This window comes from Lynx canadensis, chromosome C1 (genome assembly GCF_007474595.2).
Source record: "Lynx canadensis isolate LIC74 chromosome C1, mLynCan4.pri.v2, whole genome shotgun sequence".
Classification (NCBI taxonomy): domain Eukaryota; kingdom Metazoa; phylum Chordata; class Mammalia; order Carnivora; family Felidae; genus Lynx; species Lynx canadensis.
The window spans coordinates 18,648,392-18,664,476 of record NC_044310.1 but is presented as its reverse complement, the minus strand read 5'-3'; the positions used below and the strand labels follow the sequence as shown (position 1 = coordinate 18,664,476).

The 16,085-nt window shown below is 49.5% G+C and overlaps 1 protein-coding gene across 2 annotated transcripts in view; it reads left to right on the top strand.

Annotated features, from left to right (window-relative positions):
- Positions 1–2,208: 2,208 nt before the first annotated feature.
- Positions 2,209–16,085, top strand: part of RHCE (Rh blood group CcEe antigens) — a 36,862-nt gene continuing 22,985 nt past the window's right edge. Inside the window, exons 1-2 of one of the 2 annotated variants that reach the window (XM_030326459.1) lie at positions 2,209–2,482; positions 12,154–12,340. In XM_030326459.1, coding sequence (XP_030182319.1) covers positions 2,296–2,482; positions 12,154–12,340 — 374 coding nt within the window. In that variant the 5' untranslated portion in view covers positions 2,209–2,295. The remainder of the gene's footprint in view (positions 2,483–12,153; positions 12,341–16,085) is intronic. The other variant, XM_030326460.1, reaches the window with a different exon arrangement.

The window sequence follows — 16,085 nt, the reverse complement described above, 5'->3', positions numbered from 1 at the left end:
TCAGGTGCTGTGGAACCAACCGGCTTCTGCCCACATTGCGTCTGCCAGCCCGTAAACAACCATGGGGGGGGGGGGGCTCCAGGCACGGGTGGCTGGCAGTGACTGAAAATCTTTAGTGTTCATCTGGCTGACATTTGGTGCCCCTGGGCAGGTGGGTCGAGCTGCCTGCTTTACAAGCTGCTGGTACAGGACCCAGGCCAGCCAGGGCCTTATTTATCCCCCACACCGGGGAGTTCCTCCTTAAGGAAGGCCAGAAATCAAAACCAGGGGGCGATCATGAGGGAATGGAGACTTCTGTCCCTGATGTCTAGGGGTCAGGGCACCTTCTCTCTGTTGCTACTGTTCAGGTGGCAGAGGGCTGGGAAGCCTCCTTTCCTAGACTTCTAGAATTGGAAGAGGGCTTAGCTAAAGTAAAAGAAACCAGTGTCAGTGGTTTACAGGCTGAATTCATTAATATATTGGTTTGGTTTTTTTTTTTTTTTTTTTTTAACAAAAATGGGAACATACCTTACATACTGTATTATTACTTGCTTTTTCTACCAAATAGTGTATCCTCTGTGTCACTTTTGATACACCTTAAAAGCAATTCTTCCCAACTTTCCCACATATGTTCAGAACCACGGCTTTAGTGGCAAGATGTGTGGCCCGTAGTTTATTTACCTGTCCCTTACTATTAGACATTCAGCTTATTTTTGATTTTTTTCCTTCTACAAATAAGCCGCACTGAGCAAGAATGAACTGATTTCCACTGACTGTACGACCTTGGGTATGGCCTTCTGGGTGTGAGTCTAGTCATCGAAAAACAAAATGACAAGATTCTACTGGGTGATTACAATCCCCTGCAAATCACGTATGAGTCACTTCTGAGACGTCACTGCCAAATACCCGTCAGCGTCTGTTTACATTCCTCTAGTGACAGGGTGCTTACTACCTCATGAGCAGCCTGTTTCACGGGACAGCTGTAATGGTCAATACAGGATGCACTCATGTTGGGCCCAAATGTGCCTCCCTGCAACTCCTAGTCTGGTTTTATTATCTGAGGCCTCACAAATTCAGTCTATACTCAGTGGCCAGTGGCTGGGGCCAGTGTCGAAAGCAAGAAAATTTCAATCCCTCCCTCCCTGCCTCCCTCCCTCTCTTTCTTTATACGTCCGACCTTCTGCTAGCCTCAGGGATGTGAGCTACCAAATTAGCTGCAGGGTCAGAACTGGATCCCAGGCGCTCTAAATCCCATTTCAAGGGACTATCGAAGGCTGTGGGACAGGGGTGCTGAGGCTGGTGGCCTGCCTCCAATGAGCTCCAACCACTCGTGCCCCAGGCAGGATCCTGGGTCGCTCTGTGAGGAGGTGAGTAGGGCTGGAGACAACCACAGCCTAGGGCTGGGGCAGGACCCTGCCAGGTTTTCCCTAGAGCTGGACCCAAGTCTCCTTTTTATTCCCCCATCTACCCTTAAAAGATTTACAAACAAGTAGATTTAAATACAGATTCAAATACAAATAATTTCAACTGTGTAACTCTGAGAAGTTAGTTCCCCTTGGGCCCTGTCTGTATCCTCCTCAGGGCTTAGTATTGTTCTTTGCTTTCATTCATTCATTCCTTCTTGTTCAATACGTCCTTGTGAAGCACTCACTGGGTGCCCTTTCTGAGGTGGTAAGGTATTAAAGAGAAATTTTGTGAATCCAAATCCCCCTCTGAGCTTTAGTTTCCCCATCTGTAAAAGAGGAGTGTTGACCCGTTCTCTACCTGTCTGGTGAGGGAAACTGAAGGAACGAGCAAAGGAGGGTTCTTATGTTTGGGTGCTGAGTGAATGAATGCCCTCTCTCTTTTTTTTTTAACATTTATTTATTTGTGAGAGACGGGGCACGAGCAGAGGAGGGGCAGAGAGAGGGGGAGACACAGAATCCGATGCAGGCTCCCGGCTCTGAGCTGTCAGCACAGAACCCGACGCGGGGCTCGAACTCACGGACCGCGAGATCATGACCTGAGCCGAAGTCAGATGCCCAGCCGACTGAGCCACCCAGGCGCCCCATGAATGCCGTCTTCTAAACTGAGCACAGTGCCTGCCGTAGAGTAGGAGCGCAGCAACTACTTGTGGAATGAATAAGTAAATAGCGAATGAATGAGTTCATGTTGGAATAAGTGCATTTCTTCCCCCTCCCTGTCATAGTCCCTCTGCTCCTGTGTTAACTCCATAGACAGGCCAGCAGAGCCAGTCTTGCAGCCTGAGATAAGGCTGTTGGCGGGTGTCTCCCCTATGACTCCCTTGAGGGGGGGACGAGGGCAGACGGCTGATGCATGGAGCTGGTGAAAGTGCCACACGGAGCGGGACCCAGAATGGGCTCTAAGTACCCACGATCCATGCAGTGCTTCCTGCCCCTGTGGACCCTAGTGCTGGAGGTGGCTCTCATTGTCATCTTCTTCTTTTTCACCTCCTATGACACTTCCTCACAGGATCCAAAGAAGCTCATGGAGACCTATCGAGGTGAGTGTCCAGAGGGGAGGTGGTCACAGAGGCAAGTAGCAGGGACAAGGGAAGAGGAGGTCCGTGATCCTCCGGGGGCCTAGAGGTTCCTTTCCACAAAGTTGTTGAGTAAATAGGTTCCCACACCTTCTTCCGTGGGTTGTGCAAAGACCCAGCCAACAATGTAGGCTCTCCTTTAGGACCAGCGTGGACAACCCCTCTTCCATGAAGCCTTCCTTGATTTGTCAGGGCAGTCCGGGGCCTCCTAGTCTGTATTTACAGAATTCCCTTTGCCAAATGGTCTTTGTAAGTCTCTGCTTCTCTGTCCCCTCCTCCCCTTTCTCCTTAACAGCAAGGAATTTCACGTTGTTCGGCTTTTAGTTTTTGTTTCCTGTTTGGGGGTCTCTCTTGTTCATTTCTGTGCCACCCTCCTTTCCGGAGCTTTGGTCTGTTGCCCCTCCTCCACCCCCAGCCTTCTCCTCACTTATTGGCCGGAAGTCTACATTCTGTCTGCAAACCCAGAGCCATAGGTATGGCTGAAGAGGAGTGTAGAATGGTCGTTATTCTACATGCAGCTAAAAATAGTCACAGACTGTGACGAGGACAACTGTCAACAAGATGGGGGTGTCGCTTTTGCTTTTTTAATTTTTTAAAAATTATTATTTTTTAAATGTTGTATTTATTTTTGAGAGAGAGAGAGCATGAGCAGGGAAGGGGCAGAGAGCGAGGGGGCAGAAGATCCTAAGGGGCTCCGCGCTGACAGCAGCGAGCCCGATGCGGGGCTCGAACTCACAAACTGTGAGATCATGACCTGAGCCGAAGTCAGACGCTTAACCGACTGAGTCAGCCAGGTGCCCCCTGCTTTTTGCTTTTTTTAAAAAAAATTGAGATGAGTTTCAAGTGATCTCAGGGGGACGATATCTTATCTATGATAATGGATGGGCCTCCTTGAGTGACCTCCCTGAGACAAAGCTGAACCTGGAGTCTGGTTGAGTGCCTGCTTCTTCCTAAGAGATGTGAACTGGCTAGTTAGTTAAAGCAAAGGTAAGGCATCCCGGGGCCTCAGCAGCAGCAGTGGGACAAAGAGATGGGGGGGGGGGGCGGGAGGGGGCAGGCAGGGAGGTAGGTGGGGGGAGGGAAGCATCTACACTTCAGGGGCTGCCTAGGGAGGGGCCCTAGGCTTGTTGTACCTAACAAGCAAGGCCTGGGCACAATTTAAATTCATTTCAGTTTACCTTAATTATTTTCAGTCCAATACAGTGTAATTCAATGCATGCATGCATGCATTCATTCAACCCTGTTATCGTATCCCTAAATGTGGGATTTAGACACATGCCAATCAGAGCTAATATTTCTTGAACTCTCACTATGTACCAGGCACTATTTAAATGCTTTATGTTGAACCCTCACAACAACCCCATGAGGTAGGTATGATTATGATCTCTGTTTTTCATATAAGGAAATTAGGCACATAGATGTTGAAGAGAGGTCACTCAGTAGCGACAGCATAGCAAATTTAAATTTATACAGCCTGGTTTTAGTTTCCATGCACTTAACCATGAGGCTTCACTGCCCCATTCCACAACGAGGTCGAGTCACTTGTCGTATAACCATTGGGTGTAGGAGCCAGTATTTAAACTCTCTAGAGTGGCTCCGGGGTCCATGTTCTTCAGCCTTGTGCTGTGCTGCTAGCATAAAGTGTCCTCAGACACTCACTTTCCATAGGAGCACAGAGAAGAGCCCATAACCTGGGCAAGGGAGTGGATAGTGTCAGGGAAGGCTTCTGGAAGGGAGTGACTGCCCAGCCAGGTCTTGGAGGCTCAGTAGGAGTCAACCGTGTGAAAATGGATCATAATCCAGAATGAGAGGACAGCAAGAGCCAGTGTGTGTGCACTCATTGTTAAGGTGAAGGCTTAACATTGCGACATTGGAGCACCAAGATGGGGGTAGGACATGGTAGACCGACGGCTTTGAGTCTGGAGTTTGACCCTCATGCTGCTGACCTAATAGGACGAGTTTGGGTTCAGGTTATGGCGACACGCACCATATTTACATGTTACAGGCAAAGTACTGCTACGTTAATATCTTTTATACATGATAATAACGCATACACACAAATTAGAAAATTTGAAAGAGGTCAAATGAAATACATAATATTTTCAAATTACGGGTTGTGAGGGTACCAGGACCAGTCAATCTCGAGGCCAGGTCCATTGTTCCCATTACCGAGAAAGAATGTAAATCCATTCCTAGAGTCTTCTTGACAATTTCAAATTCTCTTGGTTGACTTCCTGTCAGATCTAATTAGACTGACTTCTTTTTAACTTTGTGACCAGTAAAGAGTTTGCACAACTCTTTGCCCTTTTTTTTTTTTCATACACTTGGCTGCCATTACGGTTTTGCAGGCGTCCGTTCCGTGAAGGTTAGTTGAACTAGAACTAGGTAACCTAATCTGTCAACTCACTTAATCTAATCCAGTCCAGGGGAACAACAATGTTATTCAAACCTGCCAATTCCAAAAAGACATTTTTGAGACAATCAGCAAGAATCCTGTACGATACCCAGGAATTGTTGTTAGTTTTGTTAAGTCTGAGAGCAGCATGCTGGGATTTTTTTAAAGGCCCTATCTGCTAGAGAGATATACTGAAATGAGGCAATGTCTGGGGCTTGCTTTATGCCAAAAAAAAAAAAAAGAAAAGAAAAGAAAAAAAAAAAGAAAAAGAAAAGAAAGAAAGAAAAAGAAAACAGTGGAAAGGATAGTAAGATTGGCCCCGTGTGACAGTCATCAAAACTGGGATGGGCACTTGGGGCGCCTGGGTGGCGCAGTCGGTTAAGCGTCCGACTTCAGCCAGGTCACGATCTCGCGGTCCGTGAGTTCGAGCCCCGCGTCAGGCTCTGGGCTGATGGCTCAGAGCCTGGAGCCTGTTTCCGATTCTGTGTCTCCCTCTCTCTCTGCCCCTCCCCCGTTCATGCTCTGTCTCTCTCTGTCCCAAAAATAAATAAACGTTGAAAAAAAAAAAATTAAAAAAAAAAAAAACTGGGATGGGCACATGACATTCATCAAGTGACTCTCTGTTCTTGTATATGCTTAAACTTTTCCATAATCCATAATCAAATTTAAAACAAAAACAAAAACAAAATGAAATCCTGCCATCCGTTGCAACATGATGAATACAGAGAAACAGATGTCCCCTCTTCCCTGTGGCCCCAAACTCCCCTCAGGCCACCTTCCAAAGCTAGGAGACTAGAAGCTGTCTGACGTCCTGAACAGGCAGAGGAGGCTCCTGGGGTAACGTGGATCTTAAATACTCTCAGAAATGCAAACTTCACCCAGGGCCTTTGGAGGAAGAGGCGCCTAGATCAGTGGTTCTCAAAGTGTGGTCCCCAGAGCAGCCACCTCAGCCACGGACACCTCAGGAATTTGTTAGAAATGCAGATTCCCAAGCCCAGTCCATACCTATCCATCAGAAATGTTCGGGGTGGGGCCCAGCAACCTGAGTTTTCCCAAGCAAGCCCTCAAAGTGACTCTTATGCACGTGAAAAGTTTGACAAATGTTGGAGCCAGACGGATTCAAACCCCGCCTCTGCCTCTTCCTAGCTGTGAGACCTTGGGCAAATTATTCACCATCTCTCTGCTTCATTGCTATCGCATGACAATAGTACTTTCTCCATACGTTGTTGAAAGGATTGGAAGAACAAACACATATAAAGACTGATTAAACGTATTTGCTTTTATTATTAATACTTTAATTTCTTCTATTTTTTAAATACCATTTTTTAATGTTTACTTATTCTTGAGAGAGAGAGAGAGAGAGATTGACCAAGCATGAGTGGGGGAGGGGCAGAGAGAGAGGGGGACACAGAGTCCGAAGCAGGCTCCAGGCTCTGGCTGTCAGCACAGAGCCTGACATGGGGCTCGAACTCATGAACTGTGAGATCATGACCTGAGCCGAAGTCGGACGCTTAACCGACTGAGCCACCCAGGCGCCCCAGTTCCTTATACTTTTATAAAAACAAACAAAACTGGAAGGGCTAATATGTTCCTCCGGGAGCCCCTGTGGATCTTCTGGAGCATCTTCTGAGGTGTGCATTCCCTACACTGGCGACCACCGTCCACACGGCTGGCGATGAGACCAGATGGGCAGGGACCATGAGGGAGAAGCAAAGAGTCACAACATTCAAGAGATAGCTAGGAGATCAAATGAGCTGTACCCGGTGAAAGTGAAAGGAGCTCAGGATGGCTTTAGACGTGTGGTTGGGTATATGGACGTGCCAATTCCTGAGGTGAGAAGCGGGTTCGCGAAATGAACAACGATATATTCACTCTAGGCTTGGGGTTGAGGCGCCTCTGAGATGCTTAGGGGAAGCAGAGTGTATCAGCTATCCATTGCTGCATAACAGACCACCCCCAAACGTAGTGACTTCAAATGGCCATTTTGATTTGTTAATGGCCATTTCATTTGTTCCCGATTGTGATTAAGTGGTTCAGCGATACGGGTTGGGCCCAGCCGGGTGGTTCTTCTGTCGGTTTCCTAGGCTCTCTCATGCATGTGCAGCCTGGAGGTTTGACTGGGGTGGGACGGCCTCATTCACATGTTTGGCGGGTGATGCTGGCTGGTAGTGCATGTGATGTGGCTCCATCACCCTAGCCCAGACTTCTTCACATGGTGGCAGAATAGTTACTGCCGTAAAAGAGGGCAAGCCCCGATGAGTGGGTGCTTTTCAAACCTCTGCTTGTCTCGTGTTTACTCATGTCTCATTGGCCAAAGCAAATCACAAGGCCCAACCCAGGGGGGAGGGGCCTATACTGGAAGGCATGATTCCTTCATTGGAACCCATTACTGTAATGATCCATACACAGAGCCTCTTCTAGGACTGCCAGACTGGGGGAACATCCTGGGCCCTGCACTGTGGATACTACCCAACTCCCCCCTTACTCCCCAAAGGGAGGAGAGCCACTAAAAGACACGAGGGGCTTTCCCACTGACATATAAATATGGTACCCCCAAATCCTAGAACGTCCCATGTCTTAGCCTTGGCTGTCCCCTTTGATTGGGAAATCTCTTTTTCTATTCCCAGAATGCTGTAGGGGTGAAGGTAGGGCGGGAGTAGAGGCTATTCGGGAGCAGAAATCAGCATGGGGCACTATGGGTGGTCCCAGTCTGGGGCTGCCGAGATCTTCCCAGTCAGTAGTGGGGAGAATAGTGCAGAAGTCGAGCCTCCTAAGGGACAGAAGCTGGGTCTGGCTTCAGAGCTCTTGGTGCTGGAGTGCCTGCAGGCCAGAGGAAGGAGCAAAGGCGGGTGGGAACACAGAGCTAGGATCACAGAGGCAGCCAGGCCAGAGGAGGGGGGGAAGAGTCTTGCCCAAAGTCACACAGCTAACGAGTGGTAGGCACAGGATACGTGATTTGCGCGAACCGGCGAAAATGTTCGTGACAATCCTCTGAGCAGGCACCATTGTTTCATACCCATCTTACAGATTAGGCAGCTGGGACACAGAGGTAGAGCCAGCCTCTGGACCCTGACAACCTGACTCAGTCCATACTCTTCACCATTACACTATGTGTGCTATACGGAGAGGCACGATGTGTGGTGGTTAAACCCAGATGGTCCAGATTCAGATTGCTCACCATTTGCTAGCTGTGTGACCTGGGCTAGTTACAGCACCTCTCTGTGCCTCCCTTTCCCTATATGTAAAATGTGGGTAACAAATAGGACGTACTGTGCCAAGTTGCTGTCGGTTAAAGCTGTCAGGCACTTAGAAGGGGGCCTGGTGTGGGGGGGCGCACCACATACGTGGCTGCTGTCACAATGCTGGTAACAAGTGCCTCGTCTCAACACTGGCCTCTCAGGCTAGACCCTTTCTGCAAGCCATGGGGCTTTCATAAAATTCTCCGGAGGCCTGTCTTAGACTGTAAAATTCCCCTCTGGGGCCCAGTCACGGGGGCCCCTGTCGCACATCCACTCCTTATCACCCCTGAACACCTTAGAGGCCATTAGCTTATCAGCCCAGCAGCCGACGTGGGGTGCAGCGCCGGCTCTGAGAGGTGGAGGCTGGCACCACTGGGGATGCTCTGAGCTGGGACCTGGCCCTGAAGTGGGGGTCCGGATAATGAGACCTAGGAAGAATCAGAGAGGGGTCTGGGAGACCAGGAGAAGAAGCAGGAGAGTGCAGGGAGCGGAAAGGCCTCAATTCTAATGTCATGGACTGATTCATTTAGGGTGAATGGGCTCTGTCGACAGCTCCCAGAAACTGCCACCCTGACTTTATCCCGCTGGGTGGAGTACAGCTCCTCCCTTAGGGACAGTGTGGGGCCTTGGGGAGGAAGGCCCCGAGCTCCTACACCAGGCAGCGGTGGGGACGGTAGCTGTGCCTGATAAAGCTCCCCCACCCGAGATCCTCTGACTTCCTCCTCCTTAGGGCCCCGCCTCTGCCCTATCCCGGTCACCCTCCTCTCCCCACCCATCGATCCTCTCCTCAGAATATGCCAGAGTTGGGGCGCCTGGGTGGCTCAGTCGGTTAAGCGTCCGACTTCGGCTCAGGTCGTGATCTCACGGCTCGTGGGTTCGAGCCCCTCGTCGGGCTCTGTGCTGACAGCTCAGAGCCTGGAGCCTGCTTCGGGTTCTTGTGTCCCTCTCTCGCTCTGCCCCTCCCCCACTCATGCTCTCTCTCTCTCTCTCTCTCTCTCTCAAAAATAAATAAACATTAAATATTTAAAAAAAAAAGAATATGCCAGAGTTATAAGGGCCTTAGAGAGTACCAAGTCCAACACCTACATGTTTACGGAGAGAGAAATTGAGGCCCAAAAGAGGACAAGGCCCTTGCCTGAGGTACCTTAGTGAGGTGGGGGTGGACAAGAGCGAGAAACAGCCCAGCCCGGTTAAAGAGCACCATACCTGGGGGTCAGAGCTTGGTTCTGCTGCCAGCATGCTCTGTGGCCTTGAGGAGGTCACAGGCTCTCTCTGGTCTGCTTCTACACAACGGGAGGAAAATGAAAGGGTCTCCCGACTCATGGAATCTTCAGTAAGTCTGGACCCTATGCATTTAGAGTTGCTGCTAAATGGCACACGGGTTGGGCTTAACAGCAGTCTTTAAGACAAGATTGAATTTGAATGCTGAAAGCGGGGTGTCCGATCTCTAGTTGGCCACAGGCCCTTTCATCCATACGGTTTCCTGCTTGGGTCCTGAAGGAATTTGAGCGCTCCCAAGAGGAACGCCCTGTACAACAAGTGCCCTGTCACCTCCATTCCCAAGAGTGTGTCAACAGGAGACTGAAATGTTGCCTGCACCTTTCTCTCCCCCCATGTCAGGGGAGAAGGGGCAAAAAGTTGAATCAATGCCCTTTCTCACCCACTCCCCAAGTTCCCAGACCCTTTGGGGTCCTCAGGGGTCTCCAACATCCTGGTGTGATCAGATTGTTTGGGGACACGTTAACACCCACCCAAGTTTGATGTGTACGACCCTAGGTCTACGCATTTCTCACTGAAAGTGGGTTTAAATGTAACTCGAAGGGGCTTTCTGAGACTTTGGAGAGTTCTGGAAACGAGTGCTTCCTCGTTGTCATCAGGGCCAGGGCTCGAGGCCCGAGGAGAGCAGGTGGGTTCTGGTAACCATGACGGTGAAGAGAATGATGGCGGTGCTGGTGAATCGCCACCACTTACGGAGTGCCAAGCACTGGAACAAAATATCACTTCCTTCAGCTCTCCCGCCCCCTCGGAGGTGGGTATAATGGCCCTTATTTAGCTGATGAGGAAGGTACGGCACCTCCGAGGGCACAGAGCTATGAGGTTGAAGCATATATAAAATGCCATTTTTATAGGTCAAAAATGGCCAAATGTTGGCAATTTTAATACGGTTTAACCTAACGGGGAATGACAGAACTGGGACCAAACAGAAGTGTCTAAACTTGAAGGCTGTGCTTTCTTTGGTGTGTGTGCGTGTGTTGTTTTGTTTTTGTTCACTGTCTAAGTGCTGGTTGTAGAAAATTTAAACACAGAAAAAGAAAAGAAAAAAAAAAAAAGTAAAACTCTCTCCAAACCAGAGGATAATATTCATCGGGGGAAAAGTTCTTGCAAGTTCTCTCCCTGGGTATTTATACATGTGAAATACTCGGTGTTTGTTGATCAAACGTCTTTCTGTCCTGAGTGATGGTGGGCATTATAGCATCGGACTCTGGGGACCCGACGAGGGGTGTGATCGTTTTTCCCATTGAGCGGGTGAGAAAACTGAGAGCAGATAGTGTGGTGGGTGAAGGCACAGGCTTCACGGCAGATCATCTAGGTTTAAATCTGCCTGTACGAGCTGGGGTGAGTTACTTCACTCCTCCGTGGCTCAGCCTTCACATCCGTGACGTAGTGATAAGAACAGCACCCGCCTTGGAAGGTGGTTGTACGAAATAAGTGAGATGGTCTGTGTGAGCTGATTAAAATCCTGGCTGGCTCAGTCCGGAGAGCGTGGGATTCTTGATCTCAGGGTCATGAGTTCGAGCCCCGAGTTGGGCAGAGAGATTACTTAGAAAAATAAAGTAAATAAAAGAGTGTTGCCATATGGGAAACACTTAATACATGTAGGCTGCTACTAAAGTTCAGAGACATTACACAACTAGCTTAAGCCGCACAGCTGGAAACTGCTAGAGCCCTGATTTGAACCCACGTTTGTCAAGCTGCGAACCAGTTTTCAAGCTTGGAAGTAAATACAAGGGTCCACCCTTTTCCTTTTGCTGGACCTCTCCCTGCCATTAGACAAGTCTCTTGCGCTCACCTGCCCCAGCAGCCCTTGAGCAGGGTCCAAGGCTGAAAAGGTGAGGGTCACTCAGAAGGCCCCGGTGCTTTCTGCCTGAACACTGGGTCCCTCCCAGCAAGGGACAAAGGGAGAGAGCTGTTTTCTGCAAGGATAATCTGGTTCTTATCAACAGAACTTCGGGACCTGCTTCTGCCCCCTCTTTTCTGGGCCAAGTCACTGGCTTCTGTGGCCTTATTTTCTTTCTTTTTTTTAAAAAAAATGTTTTTAATGTTCATTTATTTTTGAGAGAGAGAGAAAGAGACACAGAGCACAACTGGGGGAGCGGCAGAGAGAGTGGGGGAAACACAGAATCCGAAGCAGATTCCAGGCTCTGAGCTGTCAGCGGATGAGCTGTCAGAGCCCAGTGCAGGGCTGGAACCCATGAACCGTGAGATCATGACCTGAGCCAAAGTCAGATGCTTAACCAACTGAGCCACCCAGGTGCCCCGTGTGGCCTTATTTTCTCACGTACATGATCAGGAGGTTGAATCTGATCCTCCATAGCAGCGGTAATTACCTTCATTGAATGTCAACCGTGTGCCAAGCATCGATCCAGATGTTTTACACATGTTCATTCCATCGAGTTTAGTAATAATAATTGCTACATTTACTGAGCACTTACTATGGGCCAGGCCCTGCCTTTGTGCCTACCCAGCATTAGCTCATCGAATCTTTGCCTCAGCCCTGCCTGCTATGTATTTTCCCCATGATTCAGATGAGAAGACTGAGGCTCAAAGAGCCAAAGCAACTTGCCCAAGCACTCTTTAATGGTCCCTTCCAGCCACCACCCTGCAAATTCACACGGAATGTAGGTACATTCTAATTCCGTAAGTTCTGTAAATTCCAATTTCATACAACTTTCCGTCTCATCTGCCTCCCTTTCTCCTTCTCCATATCTGCTCCTGGGCAGTCCTGCAGGATGTTACCATCATGGTGGCCCTTGGCTTTGGCTTCATCAACTCGTCTTTGCGGAGATACGGCTGGAGCAGCGTGGCCTTCAACCTCTTCTTGCTGGCCCTGGCCGTGCAGTGGGCAGTCCTACTGGATGGGTTCCTGGAGCAGCTCTCCCCTAAGAAGGTGGTCATCAAACTGTCCAGGTAACCAGACAGTGGCTGGATCGTTTTGTGGATCCTTGAGGTATGGGGCCCAAGAGGGCTGGTTCTAGAATAGCTGGGATGTCCCCTCGAAGCCATGCGATATTGGGATATACCCTCACAAATTATCCACTCTTTATCTAAAATTCAAATTGGGGGCGCCTGGGTGGCTCAGTCGGTTGAGCGTCCGACTTCAGCTCAGGTCACGATCTCGCGGTCCGTGAGTTCGAGCCCCGCGTCGGGCTCTGGGCTGATGGCTCGGAGCCTGGAGCCTGCTTCCGATTCTGTGTCTCCCTCTCTTCTCTGCCCCTCCCCCGTTCATGCTCTGTCTCTCTGTGTCTCAAAAATAAATAAACGTTAAAAAAAAATTAAAAAAAAAAAATAAAATTCAAATTGAACTAGGAATCCTGTATCTTCTCTGACAACCCCGGGCTCAGATCTACAGCCCTCCCCAAGTCCTTTCTTTATTATTGACTGTGATTTTGTAAAGTTACACAAGCAGCATGGGTTCAAAGAAAAATGAATAGAGATTACAGAAGAAAAAAAAAAGAAATATCACAGTCTCTTGAAAATAAAAAAGTACTGCTAGTCCTCAAATGTTGGTGAGCAAGAAATAGCCACGCCTTTCAATTAAGGTTGATCCATTTGGCTGTATTTATATGAAACTCTTAGAAGTAGCAAAATGACCCATGTTGCTAGGAGTCAGAATAATGGTTACATGGGGAATGCGATGATTACCGAATAGGAAGGAGCGGTCGGTAGAGCATGCAAACCTTCATCTCGGCGGCGTGAGTTCAAGGTCCACGTTGGGCATGGTGCCGAGCCCCCCGCCAAAAAAAAGACAAAAAACTTTTTAAAATTAAAAAAGCCGTTAGCCCATGACAGGAGAAACTAGGTAGAATTTACCTTGAAAATTGGTTTTTGGTTTTCTCCACCTCTGAATCTCTGTCCTGCCCAGATGATGATGGTAAATCCCATCTTGGGGGACCTGTCAGCTCTCCAGGCCACTCCATCCTCCCCTCTGAAGCCCTGCATCTCTGAGCACTGCTGTTGAACATCTCCCCGTGAGCCAAACACTGTACCAGGCAGTGCACAAACATGGCTTCGTTTAACCCTTCCAGCAGCGGGCTAACTGGTGTGCAGGCTCCGAGAGCATAAGGCACTTACCAAGGGTCACACAGTTAAGGGGTGGAAAATGGCTTTAGCTTTTAACTATCCGTATGCAGCCCTTCCCACACACTCCAGGGTGGTCAGAACATGAAACATACAGAGCCCGGTCGGTTCTCTACTGACCCTGGTAAAAACCTCCACATTTTTTTCTTCTAACAAGTTTTAGGCTAATCCCCACGGGGATTCAATCTGTCCCCGCCCCATCCCCCCAAGAAACACCTGGGAAGAGGCAAAGGGCACTCTCCGGAGGAGCTCTGACAGCGGTGGCCCTGGTCTGGCGTTTCTGCTGCCTTGGCTTAAGGTCGCACAAACCTTCAGCCTCCTGCACCTACTGTCCAGGCATCTCTGGGCTGCTCCTTCTAAGGTCCCCCGCCCACAGGGACCAACTTGTTCTTGACTCAATCCAGGAAGACAAGAAGAGGCCCTTTGCAGCCTGAGTGAACTCCCCTGCCCCGCCTCTGACCGCTTGGATCCTCCCAGCTGTGACCCCCCCCCCCCCCCCCCCCCCCCACTAGGACTGGCTTCCCAGATTGGAACAGAGAGCTTCTTCCCGACCTTTCCAGGGGCTGGGCTGGTGCAGGGGACGGGGCCAGGCTTGCCTCCGGTACAGCGCCCTCCCCTTCCCCCTCGGCCTCCCCTGCGCTGTGCAGCCTGACTTGGCACTGAGTTGCTTTGAGTCACCGATGACCAGTCCCTTCAGGGCAGGGGCCTGTCCCACTCAGCTTTGTCCTTTGTTTTCCTCACGTAGTGAAGACTTAGTAAATGGTTACTGGAACAAAATGAAAATAAAAAGAACCCTGAAAGTTGTGATATTTTTAATGCTGTATTTTGAAAGGTTCAGGAGGCCTCCACCGGAGGATAGTGGCGATAACCAACCCTCTTTTTGTGCTTGAAATATATCAACTCAGTTTACCCTTAGAATAGCCTCATAGGCCTTGCCTCCACCTTATAGGCGAGGACACAGAAGCACAGAGTGGTTCAGTGATTTGCCCAAGGTCACACAGCCAGGATTCCAACCTAAGCTGGCTGGACTGGAGACGGCACTCCTAAACACTGTACTTCCCAGTCTCAACACCTCCCCAGTGCCGACTGGCCCCTGGGGTCTGGAATCCCACCACTGGCACATGTCCTCTTGAATCAGGCCCTTGCCAGTTAAATGAGTGCTCACCCAAAAGACATAACACGGCCAGTCGTGGTGAAACTTTGAGTAACTCCGGTTCTAAATAATTCCTGATCCCTGTGAGACTCCTTCCCAGGCCCTTGGTCCTCTCCTGATCTTCCCTCTGAAGTCCTTGAGCCTTAAGCAAGACACTATGTTGGCAGCAAATGCCGAGGAGGCTGTGTCCAGACTTCAGAGCACAGGCTTTGGATCCAGGCCAGCTGGGTTTGAGCCTCAACTTTTGTTGTTAACTAGCTTTATGGCCCAAAGAGTCACCTCTTCTAGTCTCAGTGTCCTGTTCTGTAATGTGAAGGTACTGACTGGTACCCTAGCATCGTTTACCGAAGGCCACTTAGAAGATGAAAACTTATTTACTTATTTATTTTAAAGGTTTATTTGAGAGCGAGCGAGTAGGGGAGGGGCAGAGAGAGGGAGAGAGAGAATCCCAAGTAGGCTCCACACTGCCAGCACAGATCATGACCTGAGTTGAAATAAAAAATTGGACGCTTACCTGACTGAGCCATCCAGGTACGCCAGATTAAAATTTAAATGAGGGGGTGTAGTCGCAAGGCTGTTATACATAATGCTTAACAAATTATGTTATTTTGTACTGATGGTGGTTGGTGGTAGCATTAGGGAGGGGAGGGAGTCTCTGAGCAAGGTGCCCAGAGGAGGGTGGGTTGGTTTAACCACCATGGATTGTTCTGCTTAGTGCCGCCTCCCCCCGGAAGCCCTCCCTGATGAACCCAGTCCACACTGCTCTCTCCCTCCAGTGAGCCACCCCCCTAGCCACATGATATCATGGATAGTCTTTGTGGACAGACTCACAGTGTCAGCCCCATCTCTTCAGCTGGATCATAAGTACCTTGAAAACAAGTTGTTTTCTCCTCTTGAATCCCCACACTGAGCTTGCTCATTTGTCAAGGCAAGGACGGAATCAGCAATAGTGCTAACAATGCAGGCTTCTACTCCCGAGTTAGTCCTTTGTGCCAATCGCGGTGCTAGACACACATGCACAAATTTTCCTTCTAATCCCCACAGCACTACCATGAGATAAATATCATCATCGGTGATATTTTACAGAGGAAGGAACAGGCTCAGTGAGATTAAAGAGCTGCTCAAATGGAAAAGCTGGGACTGGAAGCCAGGCTTGTCCTACTTCTAAACCCAGGCTCCACTACCAAGGAGAGGGTGGCGGGTGCTTGAATGACAGGCAGGCCAACAGGTGAAGAGCGCCCTCTATTGAGCATCTTTGCGAGATGAAGGCAGAAGAGAAGCTGGGGGAGCAGCGCCCCAGTTGTCAGACCCCAGAAGGGGGCCCTGAGGGAACAATCAGCCCCTGTAACTCACGACGACATTCCTACAAGAAATTCCTACACCGTGAATCGGAGTGTCCTCAGTAGGGATGAGTATGTGTGG